Consider the following 27035-nt stretch of genomic DNA (forward strand, 5'->3'; position numbering starts at 1 on the left):
TAAATATACAGGAAATGTAAATTGCTAGCTTCAAAAATCTACAGCATCATAAAATATATAATTAAACTCCAATACTCGAAAAATGTAACACATCAGAAGGTGCAGCCCACTTACAAGCTATCAAGTCTCATTTCTGCAAACCAGAGTTTTTAAGTTTACTCAATACAGCACCTACTTCCTAGAAAATAACACAGAAGCACATAATATCCACCTATCTGTATCAACTTGAAAGGGCTAAACAGTTTCAGTGTAAAATGAAACTTAGCTCAAAGGAAAGACTAAATCCCCCTACTACTTTTTAATATGGAAAACGCACAATTTTCTGAAGATGATTTTATAGGACATTAAAACATAAAGCTGGAGCAAAACTTACAGGAAACATAACAAATTTATGATCACAGTTTTAAGAAAGAATGCAGAGAATGTGCAAGCCTTGCTTGGAAATTAGAGCTTCTCAGTTGAGTGTTCGTATGCATGGGGCAGACTGCTGTAACTGTTAGGCTGCTGAAGGCTTTAATACTACTTTGCACTGAACTGTAGGTGTAATCGGTGTACTCTGGAAGAGGACAGAATACAAGCAGCTTGTGGACTGGATTGGTGCTTTGTCTGGATTTCTTCGAAGTATGTTAGAGATCAGTGCTCAGGTAACCCCAGTCAATACATACCACACGTTGTCTGTTCCAGTCTTCCACCAGCAGGGCTGTAGAAGAGCAATAGCTGCTTTCAGAAACAGTTATCAACAGGACTTTTTTGACTGTTGGCCATGTCAAGCCTGCTACTAGCTAACTGCAACTGGTATGTACTGGTTTTAAGTTCTGTAACCACCTCAGCTAAACAAAACTGACATATCCTGAGTCAACCATTAATGGAGAGACACAAACTAGAGCCACCAGTTAATAGGCAGATGACACTTCATGCTTCTGCACACACACCTGGGTTGGGAAAAATCAAGGGTTTATGGGCCAAAAAAGAGGCTGATGAATATCCTGGCTAGAGAAACAATCCTGGAAGTGAGGAAAGACCCTGGAGGTCAGGAAAACATGTGGAGAAAAATACTGTGAGACACCTAGGGACCTTAAACAGTAAACTCAAGACAGCTGATTGCGAACAGATATATAGGACAAAGCTACCCTAACTTTCTGCCCAACATTCCGGGACTAGCAGCAATCTCCCTGCTGGAAAGGGAAGCTGAGACCTAATGAAAATACCACTATGGGGGAAACAAATGAGTGAGTGTGTTGTATCATCAATCAGATTAAAACCTGATCTCCCTGGTTCTTAAGTAAACCCATAATACCCAGATCTACTATGGGTTGTAACACTGTCTTGCTTGTGACAAAGCTTCTGGCCTACCACAAGGTGCTTGTTCTTTATCATATTTACCCAACAAATGATAAGTAACAGGCACTACTTTTTAGCCAACAGCTCTAACAGCTCGAATACAAAGGGAAGACTCAGGCAGAAAGCATTCTCAGAGCCAGTAGCACTATCTGAGCATCTACGCTTCACACTGGGAGCGACCGCAAATTTAACTGGCTCAGCATGCACTTCATATCCACTGAATCAATGTCTTCCTCATAATACATTCTGCATCAACAAGCTAGCTATAAAGGACATTTATGTCTTTGCAAACTTCCTCCAGCAGCTTAGGAACTAGTTCTGAAATATGCTGTAATATCTGCTTCAGGTTCTGATATATTCCTGGTTAGATGCAAGTTAAGAAGAGAAATGAGGTTACAGCTGCCTACACATTTAAAATAGCTGAAGATACAATCACTTTCTCTTTTTTTTAAGGCTGTTTTCCCTCATCTCCACTTTTGTTTTTTAAACACAAAGAACAACTCAACCTCTAATGGGTTTCCTGTTAGATAGATTTCCTTCTCACCTAATAGCTTTATAACTACATGGTTTCTCTCTCTCAATACTTGCGAGAAAAACAGAGCTCACTAAAAATACTAAGATCTGAGGTTCCAGTTATACTAGTCTACATCCTGTCTTTTTTAAAATAGCTGATAAAAATATTGCATAAGATTGAATGTTTTTTTAAAAAATTACCGCTAAACACAGATTAAGCTAACATTCATGTGTTTTTCCTGTGTTCTGCTTGCTTTCGTGATGTACCAGAACAGTTGTGGCTCACTGCAGAACTAACCAGTCTGCGCCATCTCACTAACTAATAAGTAGCAAGCTCTAGCGAGATGTCACCTTCAAAGGAAGCAAGCCTGAAATTTGCTTTTTCAGGTATGGTTCTTCCAAAACAAGCCCAAACCTCCTGCTTCTTAAAACTCTCCAGGGATCTTTATGCTTATAAAAAGGCTTTAGCCAGGGCCCTCTGACATGCCAAAGCTCTTCCCAGCTGCTGCATTGACACTAGCCACTTCTGATCTCCACTTTGAAACAACTGTTCCAGCTTTAGGCTCGAGGTTATTCTTCCCCTCAAAAATATCAGTTCAGGATCTGTTTGCATTAATGCTCCTGGCACTCCCTGGCTTCCATTCCCTCACGGAAGAAAACACCCTTATGTCTCATTATGTGCATCACAGCACTTCCACTATGTATGCTTCTAATAAATGGGAGTTTCAGACAGAACCTGCACACCGTCTCCTGCCTCAGCTCCTGTTCAACCTTGATTCTCTGCTCGCCACCAACACCATATCCTTACCCCAGGTTAAGCTGCATTATCTAAGGCCTTCAACTCCATCCAAGGTGAGATCAATGGCTTCCTTCTCACCTCCTCCCTCTGTCAGAGCCTGCTGCAGAACCATCCTTATTCCATAAGCTTATCCCTCAGCAGAGCTCCCCAGCCCAGCAAAAACAGAGGCCAACCTTAAGGGAGGTAAGGAAAGACAATCCAGTACTAACACAGAAGCCAGGTCAAATAACAGGCTATATCCTCCTTATACACAAACACACATGTTTTTCTAGGTCTTTTCTCCCTTTTCCTCTTCTTGTTGGCCTGCTGTGCCAGACATAATTGTTGAACCACCTGAAAGCTTACTAGCCTGTAAAAATGTAAAACCCTACCAAGAATTAAGACAGAAAAGCCAGACCCTTGTCTGCTGATCTCTGGTTTCCTACATTTAGGATATTTTTCCATCTCTGTATTGACAGGTTTACTATCTATTAGGTATCTTTGGCTATTCCAGAGGACTAATTATTAGAGGAATCACAGACTTCTTCAAACATGCCACTGTATTAGCAAAAACAGCTCTACAGATTTATACCCGTGCTGTTCAAAACTACTCGTTTGCTTCTGTGGGTTCTTTTCCTTTTCTTTCATTCTCGTGCACTTCATGAGATCATGATTTGATCTGCACACCAGGAAAGTAACATGGATTCTCGCACAGAACAAGTGACATAGTAGATTTTACCTACTTGACAACACTAAAAAAAATTCCCCCAACCAAAAGCTAGTAACATGAACAGAAATAATTCTACCTTCATCAGAACCTATGCTAGCAGCTCTTCATTTCTTTATTCTATTAATTATTATTGACTTTATATTAAATATATATAAAACTAATTTCTCATGAAGTATTCATGAAGCTTCAGGAACAACAGGCATTATGTGTTTTCAATCAGCTCTAATATACATGCCTAGCTTATTTCATTTATTGAACAGTAAAAATATTTGCTAATAATCTCACTTGAGATAAAAAAATAGTCAAGAGTTCAGAATTAACCCTCTACATTTTAACTACAGTATAATTAATATAACATAAGCATAAAGGCTTTTCTCCAGGGTTTGCCAACTCTCTGTCTGTTCCCCAGTGCTACATGGGAAGTTTTGCTTGGTTTTGCTGTTTTTTTGGTTAGTGTGTTTGGGGTGTGAGGGTTGAGGTTTTACTTTCTGTTTTCAGATTTTAATCCAAACTAAGTGGTTCCCTTCAAGAAACATATTTTTCAGAACACATAAAACCCCATTTTTTACTCCAAAGATTTAAGAACATTGGGAAGTTCTACATGCAAATTTCCCCATTCCAAACTCTAATTGATATGCCCTGCAGGGATCTTCAGAGATAAGTCTTTCCCCTGTGGAGGCATTTTAAATGATACGGCATAATCTGATTTACTGAAAAATGCAGGAGCCTTATTCTGCTATTTCTTACTTAAATAAAATGTCAGTTTCTTTCCCAGGGAAAGGTCCTCATCTAAGAAAGCAGCAAATCCTGCACAATGAACATACCGTTAATAGTAATACAATCTTATCATGTGCATGCCACATTCTCTGTTTAGACAGATGTACAATCATCAACTAATGCACCCCTGGTTTACCTTGAGGTTAAAAAAAGAGGCGGGGAACAAACAAGAAACTTCTACTTTATGATAGGAAATTAAGTTAAACTTAATCAAGTTAAATGGCTGTGGAGAAAAATCAATATTTTAGTCAAAATTAGATTTCAGGAGTTTCTGGTATCAGATGCAATACTGCAAGTGTAGGTTTTCAATTAAAAAGCTACATCTGGCTCATAATAATGTATTCAAAGGTGCACTTGTACCCCTGGAGAAACTAAGAAACTGGAAGCTATTCATGAATTCTTACAAGGCAGCAACCGTCTTATAAAACCAGTAACACATTAAATCAAATAGAGTGGGACGTGAAACACAGAACTGTAGAAGTTATAAAAATAGACATTGAAACTGAATGATTCAAGAGAAGACACTGATCTGTGGTATTTTCAGAATATCCCGTTTCCTTGACACAAGTTTCTTTTTCCCCTGTTGCATTTACTCAACAAGCATAAAAGGGACTTCTCAAGGTTGTAATTGAACATATTATTAACATTTCCTCTTCGCCTTCTATTTCAAATACATTTACCATTCACACACAAAAAAGTGTAAGAATATTTGGGCCACTGTGTAAACTACAGTGTTCTTCAAAGACCTAATGATCTTGAAATTATGCAGCCTCGGGGCTGAAACACTCCGATCAGATTCACACAAAAAAGTATAATCTTTGCCCTAAACAGATATAAGTGCAGTTTTTATGTCTCTGTAATTCTGAACATGACAAGAACAGAGCCAATACATTTTTAATAAGATATTAATTTCCAAAACTTTACCTGTAACTGCTGGTTTTCATTCATCTGCTTAAGACAAAAGCTTAAGTTTTTTGATTGGTGATAATCAGAAAAATTCATACTTTAAGATTCACATATACAAAAGCCAAACTGAGTGGTAATAACTTTTCAAGTTAAAGGTCAAAATATGTATTGCTTTCTATGAGTAAAAATACAACTTGCTTATGTCACACTTGATTCAATTAGGTTTAATTTCAGAAACAGATCAGCACATTTCTTCTATTGTATTTTTTTTCAGCTTTCTCAAATTCTCAATCAATACAGACAATTAACAATTCCTATGTTAACCACTAAGAACAAATAAACAAATTACCTATTTGCCCTTGATTTATCATTTTGTCTCCGTTTACTATATCAAGCTGTGTGAATGGCATCTGAATTCAGATTGAAGGAGCATGACTAAACCTCTATGTTGTGTGACAAAAACACAGTAAATGCTTAGTGCACTGTAATGGGAATTAACTGAAAAAGTCATACCTGTGGGCACAAAGTCTCTATGTGATTAGCTGCCATTTGGACAATTTTCATTCCATCTTCATTTGTTGACAATGAACAAGCAAGATTAGCCACCTTAAATAAACAAACAAATATTTCATAAGCAAGTATTCATCCCCAGACTCTCAAACTTGCCAAAAAACATCTCTGCTAGAAAGCCTTCATTATTTGGGGGAATTAATTTGTCAAAGAACATATCTGAATAAAGAAACATGGGTGGGGTGGTTGGGTGTGAAAAAAAAAAGGAGCAGCTGTGGTAAGGGGTGACAGTACAGGAAGTCTGATAAACTATCCCCAGTTTAGGTTCAGCACATAATAGTTGCAGAGTTGTTTTAGGTAACATCAGGAAATTTTAAAGATTCTAAGGCTTTAGCTAGATTACTTGTAGTTGTGCCTGTTAATTTTTCAGAGCCCTTCAAACCATGTCCAACCTTTTAATTTTTTAAAAAAACTTATTTTTAAGACCTTAAAGATCAAATAACATTTGCTTTGATTTGTTGTAATGAAACACTGAATGATTTATGCCCTATGCTATCCACAGATTATTATTTTAATTAGTGGTACGGTTTTCTACTAAAATAAGTTGTATCAGTGCAACTTAAACTGAAAATGTATAAGGAAACTTGAAATCTATGAAAGAAAAAATCTATCTTCTTTTTTATTTTACTATACACCATGGAGATACAGCTTGCTTTAAATGGAAAACTGCTCTTCCATGACACTCCACAGTTCAACAAGTTTGAAGAGATGAAAGAAAAAAGAAGCACTCCAGCTCGCTGCAACTCAACATCAACAGGCTGTAACAGACAGGTTTGACAAAGGCACAAGAGAGGTCTGGATACTGGGATTCAGTAGATCTTTTCATCCTGCTGAAGTCATATAATATCCTTATGTAAACTACTACACACTTGCCAGTCTTCATAGCCTTCACTGAAGTAGCTGCATTACAGATATATCACTCCAGTGTTAATGTAGATCAGTAACTGCCTGAGAAATAGACCTCTGTAGTGCTGCAAATACCAATGTAGATATAAACACAGGTATATGTAATTAATTTGCAATTATTCAAATCTCATGCAACAAGTTCTACAGTGTAGCTGCTGCAAAACAGAAGCAAATCTTGAAAAATTATCAATATTTCAGGACACTATTTCCACAAAAGAATGATAGTTCAATGACAATCTATTATCAAAGGCTTTTATTATTCTTACTTAATTGATACAAATAATTACAAGGAATTAGTGCATAGCCAAACTACTTTTCCCATCCAAAATTCAGAAGAGACTAAGACAGTTTCTGAAGAAGATGAGGACTAGACTGCATGGCCTTCCATGTGCACCTGTGCCTACATACAAATACTTCACAAACATATCCCTGGTACTCCAATACAACTCACTGGTTTCCCACCTACTTCCAGTCAATTGCTATAAAGATGTGCCAAGAAAGATTCTTCAGAAAGGTGTGAAAATTTGCAACAGCCAATGCCATAAAGCCATATATTGCTGGAGGTAATAAAGATAATGTAATATCCTTCCTACAGAAAAAAGTGTTCCAAATCCATTAAGAGCCTCAGGACAAGTGGAAGTTCACGCGCAAAGTGAGACTGCCTCTTCACTCTGAGATGACCAAGAGGTCTTACCATGTTGATTCCACTGAAAAGGAAGAGGAAAACACAATCCTGTTGGTAATAGTCCTTGTGAGAGACATTTCAACTGTTGATAGTGGTTTAAGAAAGAATCCTGGTTCAGAGTTAACTCCAAGATGAGAACACATATGCAAAGCCAAATGCAAAAGTGAGACTTTCAGTAGCAAAAGAGTAAATAAATCTGCCTCACCACTTGTTCCATACTCAGCTGAGAACAGCTGTACTGTTCTATTGTCCGCACTGCGAAATCTTGATTAAATGCAGACCCAAAGTTGTTTTTTTCAGTCAAGTTCTCTGCATTAACTCCCCAAAACAATTATTTTCTAGGGAACAGGTAGTCTGACATCTAACTACATTCTGCTCATATAAATGTACTAAATGAAGCACTATGTTCTTTAGATATGATGCCCCCTGCTCCACCAAAAAGAGCTCTTAATTCACTTATATGTAAATCACTAATGACTAATTTTTTAATTCCAAGAAAATGTGTGTTTCCTCTTCATAAAGACTTGTTATTCTTCACAGCAAATATCTGCTGTCAAGAAATTTTATTCTACTGAGGAAAGACCTTACAAAGTTCTGCCTACCCTAAACAAGGTCCTTCACCACACTGCAGGGTATGCCCAGAAATATGTTCTTTGTAGTTTTTCAGCAAAGTGTGAAGAGCTCAGTGGCAACCCAGTTGCTCCCACTGATAACCCTACAGAAATTCTTAAGACCATGCTGCAAGTGCATATAGCCTTGGGTGATGAATGCTCTGTTCATATTGAAGTGTTTGGAATAAACTCTTGATCAAAAACAAGGGAGAACAATGACATGACTAAAATAAAATCTGACATGTTTCAAATCAAGGAAATTTAACTTGTGTGGCACAAGATTTCAAATACAGTCTTTACTAGAAATTTTAATATACCGATCCTGTCATTTTGCTAGTTTGGGGGGAGTGGGAGGGTGTTAATGCACATAATAAACATCTGAACAAAAACCTATCGGTGCTCCTCAAACCCAAGCATGACTATTTCTTATCCATACCTCTTAAGAACACTAACTATAAACACTGTCACTTTAACACTTATATGAATTTAGCAAGTCACTAACATGGTGACTGTAATGTAGAGGGTTAAAAAGGCCTAAACCAAGATGAGGAACTTGCTTTGCCAAAAGTTTCACAAAAGGCAAAGCATCAATGACCTTCTGACCCATCAAGCTTTATCTTTGTACCCTGAAAAGATGGGCACCAAGTACAAACAAAAAAATTTGGGGTGGGGAGACAGGGTAGGGGGAGCAGACAGATAAGAAACAACAACAGACGCAAATACAATACAGCAATCCATCAAGGTAGAGATTAATGCTGAGTAACCACAGTTCAAAAGATATTTCATTTATAGAAGACAAATTGAATACTGAACTGAGGAGAAATTCAAAATTCAACATTACAGCAGTCAATGTTGATAAAAATTATATACTCAAGTTGATTTTAACAGTTAGTCTGCTCTCCTCCAACTATTAATGAAAATAGGTACTTACATATTCTTCGCTTCTAATTTTGTAGTACACTGAACTACTGCCTACAAGTTTATTGTGTTCCTAGCTTGTACTACTAGGCTTTATTCATGAAGCCTTAAAAAGTCTTGCGAGGAAAGTGCCTGCTCATACAAAAAAATGTCATGGAAAAACTAGGAAGGAAGGTCACCAATAATCACTCTATACTTTTTTAAGGAAAAGACTACACTGATATATGTATGTCTACTAGTCATTACTGCACTTTTACATCCATTAATGATGACTATCTACATTTTTATGAGCTTAATAAAACTCACACAGACTAACAATTGTTTGGAGTGCGCAAACATATTCCTGTGGACTGAAAACTTACCTCCAGCGGGCAATAAAGTAATGTCACAATGTTGCTTGCTTTCTGACCCATTTTGTACTGTAAAACTTAATTTCTTTCCATAACAAGTCAAAATAGTAATACTGAGCTATTTATAAGCTGCTGGGAGAGTTCATGTGTTATTTTTGCATTCTTTAAGATACTTCAGGTCAAAAGTTACACTATTACTTTAATTCTTATTATTTTTTACTTTTGTGGTAATAAAGTTAGAAACTGTACTCAAAAATACATTTAAGATTTATTATGTGGCATTCCCTACCTCTTTCAGCTTTCCACCTTCCACTCTTCCAGAAAGATTCTTGAACTGCTAATTTAACTACTGTGGGGCACTACATAACTGCAAGCCTCTTCACTCATCTTTTGGTTCCTTTTGCACTTCTCTTAATTTTGCATGTCTCTGTCTTTTCCATGTTCTGCAGAAATGAATTACATAGTACTGCATTAATACCATAATCACTACTGATTCAACAAAATTAGCTCTACCTTGTACACCAGAGGCTTATCACTGCCCCTGTTCATCTGTAACCAACCACCTTGTTAACATCAAGAATCTCCTCAGAGTATTATGTAACTTTAGATGTTTCCTGTAATATTATTTGTCAAGCATGCTACAGATTCTATTTCAGCAATTAATTAATAAAGGGTATTCGAATACCAATGGACTACATTGTTGTCTCTGTTGTGGTTTTTTTTTAAACCAACAAATCTAGAACCCACTCAACCAGTTTATTTCAAGTTCATGTGCTCAAACAAGTCTTATCTCACACAAGTTCATTTAGAAGATTATTTTGATAAACTGGGCCTCTGCCAAAATAAAAATGGATAACAAATTAAACATAATACTCTGAGGTAAAGATGGCATACGTGTAAGTGAGAATTCTGCACAGTTAACATTTCAGAAATTACTTCCTTTTCAACAAAGGTGGCAGGCTTAAGGTACTTAAGAGCCCCATTAAGCTTTCTCTCCCTGCTTTAGGTCACAGTAAAGACAGCTGAAGAACTAAACTAAGGATTCCTTCCCCAAACCGCAGCATGCAGAGCCCTGATTACAACCAAAGAAAAGCAACTGTATGTGGATTGCATTTGTGCTCTGGCAACCCGAGTTAGCTGAAAACTCCACTAAATCCAAACTGTTCATAAGCATGACCTGTGCCTCACTGACAGTTTCTCAAAAAATGTGCCACGCACACCAGCACTAGATTTAATCCACTGGAACAGCCACGAAGTGAAATTTGATATCTGAAGAAAGGTCCTTCCCTGTCCCCCAATGTAACAGCAAGTGAAAGATATATATGTAAACTACTTGATGAAACCTGTTCTTTAGCACCTTTTGCTGACATGTTAGCAGTGGAGGGCTTTCCAGCAGTACCACACGGGTACAGAAACATAACTATCTGAGAACAGGACAAGCAAAGAACTGACTCAACTGTTTTACTGCCTTGCCCCTACCAGTTTATTCATGCAGACAGAAAAAAAGTGTCAGTACAAAGACAAAAATTTATTTTAGCAGTAAACTTGTAGGTTATATTAAACTGGAAGAAAGCATAATTTTCAGAAGGAGAAAGTTACTGTCAAATTCTATGATCATGTAACCAATAACCAACCTCTGATTTTCCTTATCTCAGTCTAACAACAACCATGGCAAATAAGACAGCTGTTAACCACGAGGCAAGAGACAGAATTAGCAAATTCCCTAATATATCTCAGAAGAGGAGTGATCAAAACTCACTGCCAGAATATACAGTCCTTGAGGGAACTGGCCACCACATAGAGAAGTGCTTCTGAACAGACTAGTAAACTGGGCTTGACTGTCTGACAATAGCAAAATTGGATAAACATCTATCACCAGCGAAAGCCAGTAAGGATCAGGTGGATCAACCAGTTCTGAAAACAAATACAACACTGCAAATTCCAAATAACTCATGTATTTCCCAGTTTTTAAATAAAATGACATCTTATGAGAGGTAAGATTTTGAGTGTCCCACCCCCATGAACTAATCTTTTCGTATCTTCTTAGGTGTTTCAGTGTAACATTTCCAAGTATATCTTTCCTTCTGCCTGAATATTTCTTTTTTCCTTTCCTCTCTACATGGAACCCTCTATGTCCTGCACCTAAATAACCGAGGCAAATGCAACAGATGTAGTGAACTGTCATGAGAACACTCAAGATTTCAGGCCCTTTTCCTCTATAAAACCGTAAGATCCAAACATGCATGAAAACATCCTCAATTTATTTTCTTACTAGTCATTATTCCAATATTCTATGAAACAATGTTCATTACCCTTGTCTTAAGGATTTTCCCATTAGACTAAATAACATAATGGTTTTGTCAACTAAATACCCAAGTGTACTTGGGTGATCTTTGTTTCCCCTAGCCACAAAATCTTAAAAGACTCTTCATGTGGTCAGAATCAAAATCTTCACTTCTTTGCCTCTGACTGGTTAACTGAGATTGAAATCAGTTCCAGGAGATGCAGCGTATTTCCCCCAAGATGCATACACCCTCTATTATTTAAATCAGCATGAGCTAAAAAGACTTCATATGCTAACAAAATGAAACCACACAGCTCTCACTTAGCACTTAATAAATATCAGTGGAGCAGGAGAGGAAACAGTTTTCTTTCCAGCAGTGTAATCATTTAGTTACAATGCCAGAAATTCTTTCCTATCAACGTAAATGTTTTCAACTCCTTGAAGAAGCAGGACACTTAACAAATAAAACATTAAATGTCTGGGTGTGAATCAGAAATAAATATATTGTTCACTTAACAGTTCTTAAAAGAGTTCTAAATAGAAGCAGTCTTCTACAAAAATTAGGTATTTATCCTTTTACAAAAAACATTAACACTTTAAGCACATTGTTCTGATGCAACACCTGGACTGGTTATACATGTGACAGATTTGCATTTTTATAAATAAAAGGTCAATCACACTAAGCATAAATTAAATAATTTTACAATACACAAAAAACACATTAAGCTCTGGAAAGTTACAAAGAACTACTCAAATGTAGTAACAACTGTAACACAAATAGAATAAAATTGTGATATAAGGCGGGGTGGGAGTAATGCGCCAACAAATCCACTGATAAGCGAAGAAAATTAAAGATCAGTGCAACAAGATATACTTTCAGAATTTAATCCATCTCAAGATCAGCCCTTCACAGAACTTTTGCCTCTGCAGAAACCATGGCAATTCATTTTATATCTAACATTAATACCGACCACCTGCTTTGGCAATACAGAAAGTATAGAGCTATACAGGTTGCTGGAATATGTATTTTTTGCACTAAGCAGCAATTAATCTATATTCTCGTTCATTCCCAACTATCATTAACTACTGGTACAGAATTACAGATGCGTGTGGTGCTTGAGCACTTAGAACCAAATCTAGGATGAGAATAATAGGAGAGTCAACAATAACATATTTATGGTTAGTTGCTGCTGAATAGAGTTTGACATGCAGAATATTAATGCACGTTACCTAGAAGCATAACTGAACGCTTCAGCAACAAAAGAATGCTTTCTTCTCCATAGTTGAAAGGGAACAAGACAAGGACATGCAAGCATACACCTTCTCAATAATACAAATTCATTTCACTGTATTACCAGAAATTACATAGCTCACATCAGCCATACAAACTTTGATACTAATTTTCACACATCCACCATTAACAGTACCTACTTTCTTTCCTGCAAGACTCGGTACTGTATTACAAATTGCATATGACAAATCCAAAACCAGTGAAACTATTTATACTTTAAAAATTACTACAGAATTCAGCATGTCCCAATTTCTCTTAGAAAAGTAATCTCCTTGAGACAACAAACAAAATTTCATGCTGATGGGTTGTCCTTTTGTTCACAGGGCTAAGAGCAAAAAGACTACCTTGGATACTTAACTGTGAAATTTGCACAGCAACTTTGCATTTCCCTGTAAACACCAGAATGGAAGTTCAATGGTAACTAGCAATAACCAAAGGAGGACCAAAACATACCAATGCAATGTGTACCAATGCACAGGACAAGAATCCAATTTCACTTTACTTGTGAAAACCCCAAATACTATCACTGACTTTGGCTGCGGTTTGCACCAAAACCTCAGATATGTCACTGACTTTTCAGAAACACAGTTTTCCTCAATATTTAACTGAATCAAATCAGTAATGCAGAATAAATGCACAAAACCATTCCACCACGTATACTAGCATACATGGTGAGTAAACTGGGACAATACAGTAACAATAAACACAGTAATTGCTAACTTATTATTAATAGTACAAATTGATTAAGGCTATAATGAAAATCAAAATGAAAACACAGATAAAATGAACATGTAACAAAAATGGGAAATAGTATAAAGCTGCGTGCCTTTTCATACTGCATGACAGGAAGGATTAACCTGAAACTTCAGGCATCCTTATTGTCAATCCTGAGACAACTTCTCCCCAAAAGGGAAAAAAATGCTTTATAATAGAAGTAATTTTGCTGATACCCATGCAAAAGTATGGATGCAGGTTCTTCCATCCTCCAGAAACCACCACCAAAAAAAAAAAAAAGTGTCATCCAACTTTTTTAATATTTAGCTTGTATCAATATCTGAACTCGGAAAGCCTTCCCAGAGAAAGTACAAGGTCCATCTCCCAATTTAAGACGGCAAAATTTATTGAAGAAAGCAGGTCAGAGCCTAAGGCACCTTATGTGACCCACAACCACCAGCTCTCCTCCTACCTCACACAAATAAACACCTAAGATGTGTTTAAGAATTATTTTCAAATATTGTTTTTTCAGAAAGAAAAAAGTTTCATTTCAGAGCTTGTCATGAGTTAAGTCTCTCCGTATTATTGGAATCTTTCTCCATTCCTCCAACCTTTGGGACAGGACAGCACCAATTCAGTGCTAAGTGGTGTGCAACCCTTACAGCACAGTTGCACATGGAAAAACACATCTCATTTTCAGAAAAAAATGTGGGTTTACAGTTTACAATTAATTGTATGACTCATTCCCCCACCGAGCTTACCAACAGTTGAAATGTTGACAACTGCTGTTTCCTAGAATTAAAAAAACAGTAACTCAGAGGAACCCTCACAGAGAAGACTACCTTAATGATTACTAGACAGCAGTACAAAGGATACAATGTACCTTCACATTTTCACTGTTAATAAGACCTTTTGGTCAATTCTTGTCCTGCTTCCAATGAACAGGAGTTGAAAACTTAATATCCAGAGGAGGGCTATTTTACAAATCCACCACCAACCAGCTTTAAGCACAGGGATAAGGCATAATAATTAAGTACAAATACTGACCAAACTACTAAAATGGTTTATCCCTCACTTCCACTGGTGAGCACCTGCTCCCAGAAGTGTTGCTAAAAGCTCATTATCGCTTACATACAGTCCTTCAGTGCAAACAAGTCCAAACATTCAAAAAAAAGAAAAAAAAAAATATCTGGCAGCCTAGGGAAAAAGATACTTCTTAATATATTGTTTTCTGTTGTGGCCTCACAGACTGATATTGTAGATTTTATGCTGCACAAAATTAGGCCCTAAAATGACAAGGCTATTGAGCTTACTGCTGGCAAAAGAAAACACCACCTCTTAACACAGTCACTTGGTAAGAGAAAACCCACAGACGTTACTAGTTTTTAGCAGCCTGCATTGCCCTGCCCGCTGCGGGCCGCGCGCCGCCTGCCCACACCATTTTCTCCTCAGCAGCCGGCACTCAGCAACGCCTCGGCCGGGAATGGCAGCGTTTGCCTTCCGCAAGAGGAATGCACACATTTGGCAACCAATGTTAAAAGCTTGACAGCGAAATGTGCAACTAAACCCACCCGCCCCGGCTGGGCAGGAGCCGCCGCCGCTCACCCTGGCGCCTCCGAGCGCGCCGCCCGCCACCACCACAGAGCGGCCGCGGAACCTTCCAGAAAGAGCGGGGCGGGGCCGAGGCGGCAGCCTGGCGGGAGGGAGCGGAGCGGCTGGCGCGCACAGCGGGGCCCGGCGCCGCCCCGGCAGGTGAGCGCGCTGCAGCGGCCCCGCGTCCGAGGGCTGCGCGTCAGGCCCTGCCGGGAGAGCAGGAGCGGCTCCGCATTACCCCTTGTCCTGCCACTATACACTTTTGTAAAAAGCTTGTGTCCATCTTTCTTATAAGATCCATTTAGCTACTGGAAGGCTGATATAAGGTCTCCTGATGCCTTCTCCAGGCTGAACAACCCCAGCTCTCTCAGTCTGTTTTCATAGGAGAGGTGCTGCAACTCTATGGTTATTTTTGTGGCCCTCTTCTGGACTTGCTCCTACAGGTCCGTGTCCTTCTTGTGTTGGGGGCCTCAGAGCTGAATGCAGTGCTCCCAGTGGGGTCTCACAAGAGCAGAAAGGGAGAACCACGTCCCTTGACCTGCTGTCACAGTTCTTTTGGTGTAGCCCAGGGTACAACCGGCTTTCTGGGCTGCAAGCACACATCTCTGGCTCACATCCAGCTTTTCATCCACCAGTACCCCCCCCCCCCCCCCCCCCCCCTGCAGGGCTGCTCTCAATCCATTAATCACCAGTCTGTATTGATACTAGGGGTTACTAGGGGTTGCCCAGACCCAGGTGCTGGACCTTACACTTGTCCTTGTTGAAACTCATGAGGTTCACAGGGGCCTACTTCTTGAGCTTATCCAGGTCCCTCTGGATGGCATCCCACCCCTCAGGCCTGTCAACTGTACCACTCAGCCCAGTGTCATTGGCAAACCTGCTGAGGGGGCACTCAATCCCAGCGTCTATGTCATTGATGAAGATATTAAACAGTACTGGTCCCACTACGGATCCCTGAGGAGAAGGCAGCGGGAGCACCGCGGGTGGCTGCTGCCGGCCGTTTGGGTTTCTCCTCACTGAATATTAACTAACCCAACGGGAAGGCAGGCAGACTGGGTATATGCTGACGCCATTTGAAAAACTTCTATACTGAAGTGAACTGAAACTTTAAATTGGAATTTAAGATTTTGAACATGCTTAGGAAGCTTTTTATGAAATGCTCAAGTGAATTATATTTGCAGTGGCTATAAAGCAATCCATTACTCACTCATAATGAAGTATGTACATGTATATATTCCAGATAAGTTGTAAAGTAAAACAAGTGTTACACTACTCCAGTGGTAAAAATCCAATCTGTGCCACGGGCACGCAGTATGTTCTTGTGCATTACATTATCACATTATTACAGTACATTCTTACATATTCACTATCGGCTACATTTCAAATAACTTGTAAAAATATAATTAATCCTCTCACTCATTTTTACCCTTCCTTTATCCCCTAAATGAATATCTTAAGTAACTTTTATCAGGTGTATTAGTTTTTCTTCTTTTTGTGAATGATGCCATGAGCTGCATTCCTGCAGCTGCTGTGAAAGCTGTCCACAGACGGCAAAAACCAGTGGCAATGGAGCTGGGTGGAGGTAGTCTCCTAGCTACTGTAGTTTGTATGAAGTAAATGTTGTACCAACATAAAATGTTTATGTTGTCAGTGGAAGTAATAGAGTTGAAACGTTCATAAAACATTTTATAAGAAAACCTTGACTCATTTTTGCACTGTAATCTAGTCTAGGAAAGGTAAAATTGATCACAAAGGAAAACACTTAAAACCATTTATAAGTCTTGCAACAAAAATTTCCATATAAAATCATCCAGATCTCCAAACTGCAGACTGTAATGCAGTCTGAGTCGTGTGGGCTCACCCTTAAGCACGTGGGCAGAATTCAGAAGTATAGGACCGTGACCCTACTAAATACACTGACAAACTCCTATGGAGACTATCTTGTTTACAGTAGGCTGGCCTTGAAAAAGGGTAAATGAATTCACAGCTGAGAAACAATCCTAACACACAGCAGACGTCCATCCAACAACAGAGTAAGAGATGTGGTGGTTACTAATGTTTCAAAGGACAAATCCCTGTGCAAGAAGTCTAGAATTATAACCTATAAATGATTCCTAATAAAGGGCTGACAGGGTACATGTAAACTAAGCTAAAACTCAGAATGGTGATCTGAACTTCCCATCACAAAAGTACATGGGATGTGACCAGTCCTGTCCATCAGCCTCTTTACTGGACCGGTTGGGTAAAAGAGGGCTGATTGTCTGACTGAGCACAGTTCATTAAAAGAAAACATTCCTAGATACTTTAATTCTGTCCTCCTGAGTCTAGCTAGGAGGTTCCTGGTGTCTAGCAAGACCAGCCTGTATTTTCCAGAGGAAAGTTTTAGAAATTTGTCATGAAAAAATGTATTTTTGATACTAGGCTAACAGTTATTTAAAAAGTTTAATATAATGATGTTAATATGCAACCTATGTGATCTCCTTGGAAGTAACTATGTTGACATTATTCCGTGTTGCTTGAGTTTGTTGTTGAGGCTCTTTTACAGAGCTTCTGTAGAGAATGAATTACACCAAAGGGAAATTCCTAACAGTATGTGCCTCAGCCATATTGTCAAAAACAAACAAGACCAACTTCCCTGTTAAGCAAAGATCACTTGCCTGCCTTGTGACCAGAAATTCTAGTCCATGACTTCCCATCAGTTGTTTTCTTGATAATTCCTTAGTTGGTTTTGTTTGGTTGGGTTGTGGGTTTTTTTCAGGAGAGTTCAGTCACTATTCTTTTAATTTTATTTATGCTGTTAAGTCTGTATTATGAAAGGATTTGTCCTACTTTTTGTTCTCTTGCATTAAATACAAGATAGTAAGATAGTTTCTCTAAGCATTGTGCAAAAATCGCAATTCAGAACAAGAACGTTTCTCAGTTATTTCAATCTATTCAAGAATTCACATTATTAAGTAGTGTTGTAAAAACCATCACCCTGGCAGTGGGGATAAAAGAACATTAGTTCAAAAGCCATTTGGCAGTGGTAAAGTAGCTGGAAATATTCCTAGAGAGGTAATTAAATTCAGCAAATATACATGTTGCTTGATCCTCTACAAAATACTCTTAAAATCATAGGACGCTTTGGGTTGGAAGCAATCATCTAGTTCCAACTGCCATGCCATGGGCAGAAACACCTTCCACTAGACCAAGTTGCTCAAAGCTGCATCCAGTCTGGCCCTGAACACTTAGGGAATGGGCATCCAGAACTTCACTGGGCAACCTGTTCCAGTCTCTCACCATCATCATTGTTGTAAAGAATTTCTTCCTTACATCTAGTCTGAATCTAGCCTCTTTCTATTTAAAACCGTTACCCCTTGTCCTATCACTACAGACCCTCATAAAAAAAAATAAAAAATTAAACCTCCATCTTTTTCATAAGCCCCCTTTACATACTGAAAGGCTGCTGTAAGGTCTCTGCAGAGCCTTCTCTTCTCCAGGCTGAACAACCCCAAGTCTCCCAGCCTGTCTTAGCAGGAGAGATGCAACAGCCCCCTGATCACCTTTGTGGCCTCCTCTGGACTCACTCCAACAAGCCTGTGTCCTTATGCTGGGGGTCCCAGAGCTGAATGCAGGACTCCAGGTGAGGTCTCACAAAAGCAGAGTAAAGGGGGAGAATCATCTCCCTTGACCTGCTGGTCACACTTTTGATGCAGCCCAGGATGTGGTTTGCTTTCTGGGCTGCAAGCACACATTGCTGGGTCATATCTAATTTTTCATCTACCAGTATCCCCAAGTCCTTTTCCAGAGGAAAACTGATTGCTCTCCATCAGTTCATCGTCCAGTCTGTACTGGCAGTGGTGATTTCCCCAACTCAAGTGTAGGATCTTGCCCTTGGCCTTGCTGAACTTCATGATTTTCACATGGGCCCACACCTCAAGCCTATCAAGGTCCCTCTGGATGGCGTCCCTTCCCTCAAGCATATCAACTGCACCAGCCTGGTGTCATCCACAGACTTCCTATGGGTGTCTTCAATCCCACTGTCAATGTCATTAATGACCACACTGAACAGTACAAACCTCTGAAGGACACCACTTGTTACTGATTTCCATTTGGACACTAAGCCATTGACTGCAACTCTCTGGATGCAGCCATCCAGCCAGTTCCTTAGCCATCAAACTCTTATCTCTCCCAATTTAGCAACAAGAATGTTGTATGGAACAGTGTCAAAGACCTCACAGAAATCAAGACAGATGGCATCTGTTGCTCTTCCCTTATTCACCAACACAGACACTCCATCGTAGAAGGCCACCAGATTAGTCAGGTGCAATTTCCCCTTTGTGAAACGACGTTGGCTGTCTTTAATCACCTCCCTGTCAGAAATATGCTTCTAAAATTCTCTTAGACTGTGGCATAACAACTTACAACAAAGCCTCACGTTTTAGGCTAGAAATCCTGTTTCCAAAAGAGGTGAAATTAATGTAAACCTATTCTTTATGCATACACGTATACACACACACTATACATATAAGATATGTCTCTCTGTCCTCAAGAACTTGAGATCCCATTGGCCAGTTTGACCCAATAGGGTGCAGATAATCTGATAGAAGGACAACAGCCTCCAAAGATGCACTTATGACAATTTGCATAGAGAGTCACGTAGAACAATGAATATTCAGCACCTCCACCAACAGGAATAAACCTCCTCCTTCACCAGATATTACAGCAACTACGCTCCAAGGAGAAAAACAAAAAAAAAACCACAAAAAAAACCAACAACAAACCCTAATAAGTACACACACTGACAGAGATATTTAGTATTTAAGAAGCACAAGCTTTAGTAAACTGATGTTAACATTTTGATGACATGCCTTTTTTAGCACCTTCAGAATTATTCTGTTATAGGTGACTGGCTCATTACAGATCAGTACTATCAAAACTATGAGACTTTTGAGGACATAAAATGGAATCACAAGATCTAATATTCTGAGGAACTTCTAAATCTGGTTCCTGCAGTAATAAAAGAAAAAAAGTCGCTGTTACTTCATTTGTGTCAGCTGTTTTTACACTGACAGCAAAAATGTTAAACTGGGTCTGTTATGATGAGAAACCCATGTTGAACGAAGACAATTTTCCTTTTGAAGCTCCCATAACTTGTAGTATACCCTGCTTCACCATACTACGTGGCTGACATTTCTAGCTGTTGAAATACGCCCCTCAGACATAGAAAGTCTGATAAATCTTTGGGTTGTTTATCTTTTGTTCCCTTGCTTCACACTTCTGCAATAAAGGCTGTGATTAAGAGGTTTAATGAAAATGTCATCATTTATCACCTGAAGCTCAATTAGTAATAGGAAAGTTGGGCCCTATTTGATTAATTACATAAAGGTGAAAAAAATCCCACATTATGAATTCAAGACTCATTGCAAGATGCTGGAACTTTTGTGAGGCCCAAAATAGCAAGGTTCAAAGTCGTAAAGTTTACACACACTTAGAAGTACATGCTTGACTTTAAGCTAATTTTATTGAATCCATTTTCTTAATTCACTATTTTGACCACATTAGCTCTCCATTTAAGCATTCATGTACCAGCTCCAATACATCAAGAACAAGTTACCTGTCTTTAAAGGCCTCTTCCTATCTGCCTGCCATCTCTCAATTACTGTTGCCAGGCTTCTTCTGTGAGAAATTAAAGAGTTTTTGCATTTAAAGCATTTGTGCATTTTTCCTCTGTTGCCTTTCATTTCAGAAATAATTCCACACGCACACACTCCAAATGCCATGACCATCTTTAGGCTTCCCTTCTGCGTGCTATCTGCAACCAACCAACCAACCAGAGCACCACCTGACAACAGAGGAGTTTTAAGCTGTAATCCGTAAGGCTGTCTATGCTGTTTATTGACAGCTGTCACATCATCTTGACGAGCAGGTCAGTTTGCTGAAGGACTCCGAGCCTTCAGCACAGAAATGAATTCCTGCTGAAATGGGAAAGCAGGGGTTTAGGACTAACTCTTAATGCCATTAAACCCAAATTTGTGTTTCAGGCACATCATTTAAAAATTGATTTTTAAAAAGCTGCAGGAAAAAAATATCTGTAAGTAAAATGACAAAGTCTGTTTTTTGGTTTTGTAGTTAGAGTGGTATTGCTCACTACAGACCTATCTAATCACAGATTTGCTAAAATTAGCGAAATCAGAGTGCTGGATCGCTAAAATGGATCTTTGGATTTAACTCAACTGCAGCAATGAAGAACCTACAAGAAAGGAACCTCCACTGCCCAGATCTCATGGATGTGCCATTAACTAAACCCTGGTTGCACACTCGTCTCTCTTCAAAGTGAAAAAGTCAAACAAAAACAGGTTAGTGCTGAATGGGAATTCTAAATCACAAAAACTGAAGACGCATAGAAATTAGCAAACAGAAGGTAGTTTTCCACTCAAAAAAAACCAAAACCCAAAGCATTATGTAAACTAGCTTAATAAGAGTTTAAAAAAAAAGTGTGTGATGAGAGGAGAGTTAATTTGCCAAGGATAGACTGATTCTAGAAATTAGTATGGTAATGTAATGAAAATCCACTTCCCATTCACAAATATTGATCATGCTTAAAAGTGCTCATCTTATTTACAAAAACATCCTCTGAGTTTGGTAACAGGTATATTTTATTCCCAAAATGCTGACCAATATTCTGCATGCATATCTCTATGCACTAACTGCTTCAAGCAGAAAATCACATCTAAATTCTGTGTCTGCAGACTGCATTGTACAACAGGATCCTGCATCCTATGACAACTGCTGTGTGGGTAAACGTACCTAACTAACAGGAGTTAAACAGTTAATGCAAAGGTAGGGATGATGATACAGTCTTCAACTTAAGAGTCTTTAATTGCTATTGTGACACAGATGTGATACATCATGTCATATATATTTCATGATACCATTGGAAGTATATTATGGGTTAAAGAAGAACAGTAACAACAAAAGTGCCAGCAAAAACATGACAAGCCCTAGACTTGGATCTTACATCTGGGCATGAAATTCCTTAGAATTGAACTGTCAAACTCAGAACTTCTACATAACAGAATTCATGTTTCTTGTCTTCTGATTGTGCTCCTAAAAAGAATGGATCTCCTAAGATTCTACTCTCTTTTGACATCCTGAAAGTTAATAAAGATTTCTAGTAATCTATTAGTTTGACCTCTACCCATGCAGTTGTGGGGTTCTGCCACTGTCAGAAGTGGGTTTGTTTTTCAATAGCTCAGTAAAATCAATAGTAAAGAACTAGTAACGAAGCATTAAAATGTTATTTTTATTTAACATTTACCAGTCTGGGATGAAAACCCATAGAAACGGGTGCAGTGCTAAGAACACTCAATTCCCTATTGTCTTTGAAGGTGGTAGAAAGTAATCAGAATCTTCCAGTTCACAAGACTTTGTATATGCAGTACTTTAATATGTGAAGCAAGATTCAATGGATTGTTAAATTCCGTTTTAGATTAAGTTGCTATTTGCCAGGAAACTATGTAATGCTACTTTCGATGGCAAATCCAGTCTTTTTATTGTTTTTTTCAGAATTCAGGTAGTTTTCTTCCCATAATCCTTCACACAGAAAAAGAAAAAGTAAGGTGAAGGAACGTAGTCCCTATGTATTGGATGTTCAGAGGTTAAAATAATAAGTCATCACAGGCTGCTTAATGGTTGGTTGTTGTAGACCAGAACCAGGAAAGCAAAAGTGTAAGATACATTTTTTTTAGAGTTTTTTTGCCTGCACCTGTCAAAGCTATGGTAAATTGTTCTCAGAACCCAATTTTCTGGGTCAGTATATATAAATTTGACATGGAAAGATGTCGCAAATTACATACAAAATCAGACAAAGCGGCAAATAAGAACTATCATCTTTTATCTATATGTCAATAAAACAGATTGAAGTAGTAAGAATTTTCCCATTGTATTCAGAGAGAAATATTTACTGTTTATACAGAAAATGAAAAACAACTTATCCAATTAAGTTGCAGATTCCATGTTGAAACTGACTTTTAGCAGAGCTGTTTTCCAAAAGAGGCAGTTATAGGAAGCTTTATTTCAAGAGCCATTAGCCCTGTGTTTTGCTTGAGAGAAAGGAAGTTTCCTTGTATTATATGTTTATGAAGTTACTGTCACAGATTCACTGTGGTTACCAAATACTATTATTTTCACTCAATGGCTTTTGCAAACATTTTGATTAATATGTTTAACCCTGAAAACATTTCTACCATATGTAAATTCTTCAATATTGTTTGCCAAAATTGCACTGTATTTGTAATAGCATTGAATGAAAAATAATTTTTATATCTACATATATCTCAAACCTCATTTTCTTTATAGAAATTGCACCAATTAATGGTTTTCTAAATAGAATGAGTTCATTAAAATAAACCCTGGCGTTCTTAACTGAGTTTAATGGTGACTGATTTTGAGTTAGCTAAATTCATTTATCTCTTTTTTTCCAGGCTCCATCATTGATCCACATGACAGATTCATTCTCCCTTTCTATCTCCTTCCGCAATTTACCTCTCATCTGTTTTCCCAAATCTAGAGACCCAAATATTTCTTGGTAAATTAAGATTCTGTCAGTATCTGTATAGTTTGTTCCTATGCATCTTGTACCTTGTTCAACTAGAAAGTGACAAAACAATTTATTTCTGTATGTATATTTTTATGACACAGGATTTTTTCTCCTTTACAACTTTTAACTTCATTTTAGAAGAATGATTCCTTACGGAGAATTCACCTTTAATAGATGTGCTGGATTTCCTGCACTGGAAATCTTTATATTGACTGGCAAATTTGTTTTTTTAAAAACACTCTGTATGTCCTGCATGCCTTTGCTGTTCTATACCAACATATTACAACAGTGATGCACTTAAATATATGTGCTGTCTGTTACTGTCCATTGTTCATGACAGATTCAACCTTAGAAATCCTAATTCCTAGAAGCCAGCATTGTCATATTGGAATACAGTCAAAACAGCAAAACCCAAGGGCAAGAATTAGGCAGTCGGCTACACCCTCAAGTTTATGTATCAGAGTAGCAGACTGAAGTCAGTGTTATTAGATCAAACTACATAGAATGTGATATACTCATGTACTGAGAGAAGAGATGAAGAACACAAAGTTCACTTCATCATTGCCTCCACTTCCATTAAATCTCTCACCCTCTGCTTGGTACAGCTGACCTTTAAACACTGCAGTGGGAGATTTGCATCTGTGCCAAAAGAAAAGATAATCAGAGGATTCTTCCCTGCTCCCATCGAATTCCTTTTTTAATCTCAAGTTCACCCAGCCTATCACTACTCCTCTCAGAAAGCATTACATCTCTCTGAAAGATCAGCTCAGGAAAACAGCCTGTGAGCTTTCCCAAACAAGAAATTTCTAGTTACAGAGGACCTTTTTTTCCCCCTTTTGTAGATGTGACATTTCAGTCTTCCTTTTTACCTGTCTTCTGTTCACTTTTACATACTTGTTCTCTCAATATCAGATTTTGGTTGTGTCTTTGGTAGAAACGAAGTCCAGGCTAGAACATTATATTCACTAACAACTGGCACGTCTCACAAGGGATTATGAAGTACAACCAAGTCCCCTAAGGCTTTTCATTATTATTTAGTAACAATTTTCATAATTTTAAAGAGCATTTATATTCAGAGCTAATTTTGAAATTTCCTAGAAGACTGTTCAAAAATGTTTCCATATAATCAAATATTTCAATTAGATTTGCAATTTAATTGTAATATTTTAAATGAAAAGGAATTTCAAAGCAAAACCTAAATGTGTGAAATCTCAAAGCAGTTAAGCTTCATTTTTTGAAATATTGTCATCAAAATTGCTGCATTACAATAAGGAATTCCAATTAATAACAAGTATTCCCTAACAGAAACGTATCTTTGGGGAATTTATTTTAGCCAAGGCTCATAAAGACACAGAGTACAGCCAGAACCTCAACCCAAATTTGGTTGCTTTTTTCATTCTGCAATATAACCCAGTTTTTCAATGTCACAAAATCAATAGTTAGACTTATGAATATTTGATGCAATATATGAGCAATAGAAGGCCCTGTAGCTTAGAATAACCTCCACCTGAAGAACGTTTAACATGACCTTTGGTACTCATGAAAATACTTGAGCTGCTGAGTGCCCCTTTCCTATGTGGGAAGTATCCAACTTACTAACCAAAGTGGGCATTTTAATGTGTTTTGGTTTATTTTTACTATGTTGCCCTGGTTTCAGCTGGGATAGAGTTAATTTTCTTCTTGGTGGCTATTCCAGGGCTGTGTTTTGGATTTGGTGTGGGAACAGGCTGGTCAGGGACTTTTTGGTTTCTCAGCCCCTGTCTGCGGGAAGGCTGGAAAGGCACAGGAAATTGGGAGGGGACACAGCCAGGACAGGTGGCCCAAACCAACCACAGGGGTATTCCATACCATAGGACATCATGCTCAGTATATAAACTGGGTGGGGGGAGGGAGTTAGCCAGGGCTGTGGATTGTTGCTCTGGGACTGGCTCGGCATCGGTCAACAGGTAGTGAGCCATTGTATTGTACATCACTTGTTTTCTTCCTCTCCTCTGGATTTCATTCCTCTCCCCTTCTCCATACTTTTCACTATAACTGTTATTGTTATCATTGTTATTGTTCTTTTGGTTTTATTTTGTTTCAATTATTAAATTGTTCTTATCTCAACTCTCAAGTTTTACATTCATTTCCAATTCTCCTCCCCACCTGTCAGGGGGGAGTGGGTGTGTGAGTGAGTGGCTCGTGGCATTTAATTACCATGTGGGGTTAAACCACAACATATGTAACTAGGACTATTTTACTTCCTGCATCTACCTGAAGATACTATTCACATTTACAACTAAAGAGATTCTGTTTTGTGCAATTATAGTGCAGCTTTAATAGTACAAATATGTTAACTAGGATATCTCAAGTACTTTGCCACTGTTTGAGCCTTTCAAATATTAGCATTGTCCACAAAGCACCAGCTAATATTCCTGGTAAGGGTAAGTATGGCTAACATCCCAAGCGTATGCATTTTTTAAACAGAAGCTAGGACTCTAGGGTAAGGGAACAGAGAAGTTCATAAATTCATGAGAGAGAATGTAAGAAAACAAGGAAGAAGATATTACGTGTAGTTGCTACTACCTTTGGAAACATCATCACCCCAGATCTGGTGTGGTGTTCAGTCTTTCTATTTCACTGATGTTTTGTACTTCACTGGATTTATTCACATGCTTCTGAACTGTATTATATTGTTATGTCTCAAATCAATTTTCAAAGGAAAGACCGTAACTTCCAAATGCTAATTCAGAAGAGAGATATTTGTAAAAGAGATTAATCCTCAAGCTGATTCACAAAGGTCACTGGCCTGTGAGGACACTGTTTGTTTCTTAAATTACAATATGAGCAGTGAGTCAGCGTAGCGGGCAGTTTAGCTTGGCTCAATTAACATTTCATATTCAAAGAGGAAAAAAAAAGTATGTTCTTTCTCAAGACCTACTGCTTCTATTTGAGAAGTTTTCATTTTCACATTAAAATAGAAACCACAGAACACCTCTCTTGATATTTCAAGTAGTACTTCTCATTTCCATATCAAATTCATAGTTTGAGAAACCTTTGTGAGATCATTTTTATAATATCCGACTCAGTCAATTGTATTTACATACAAAACAATATCACAAACTATTATTCAAACATCCTTGATCTTTCAAGGACAGATTAAAAAAAATATGCCCTGAAAAACAGGATACACCTGATTAAAAACTGCCATACAGAACACAAAAAAATGCAACATAACGTATGTCCCAAAACAGATGACCACTCATCTATCAAGTTACAATTCATCTCACCTCACTTCAGCTATCTAGAAATTAGACATCCAGACTAAACTAGTCATTTAGTCAAAGGAAGGACAAGCACTTAATATAAGCAAGATAAATCTTCTGTGGGAAATCTTTATCTTGGGTTAAGATTAAACTGGGTAAATAAGGTTTTAAATTAAAAAAACACCAACACAATGAAATCCCAGAATACCTACCTGACTTTTTCGACTTTGAAAGAAGAAAAA

The 27035-nt window shown here is 38.1% G+C and overlaps 1 protein-coding gene across 3 annotated transcripts in view; it reads right to left on the reverse strand.

The window, feature by feature from the left end:
- CTNNA3 (catenin alpha 3) overlaps positions 1–27035 on the reverse strand; it is a 507496-nt gene that overhangs the window by 160751 nt on the left and 319710 nt on the right. For 2 of the 3 annotated variants that reach the window (XM_037399918.1, XM_037399919.1), the window contains one exon: positions 5559–5651. In XM_037399918.1, the coding sequence (XP_037255815.1) occupies positions 5559–5651 (93 nt within the window). Of the gene's footprint in view, positions 1–5558; positions 5652–9374; positions 9529–27035 lie in introns of all 3 variants that reach the window. The other variant, XM_037399920.1, reaches the window with a different exon arrangement.

This window comes from Falco rusticolus, chromosome 9, assembly GCF_015220075.1.
Source record: "Falco rusticolus isolate bFalRus1 chromosome 9, bFalRus1.pri, whole genome shotgun sequence".
Classification (NCBI taxonomy): domain Eukaryota; kingdom Metazoa; phylum Chordata; class Aves; order Falconiformes; family Falconidae; genus Falco; species Falco rusticolus.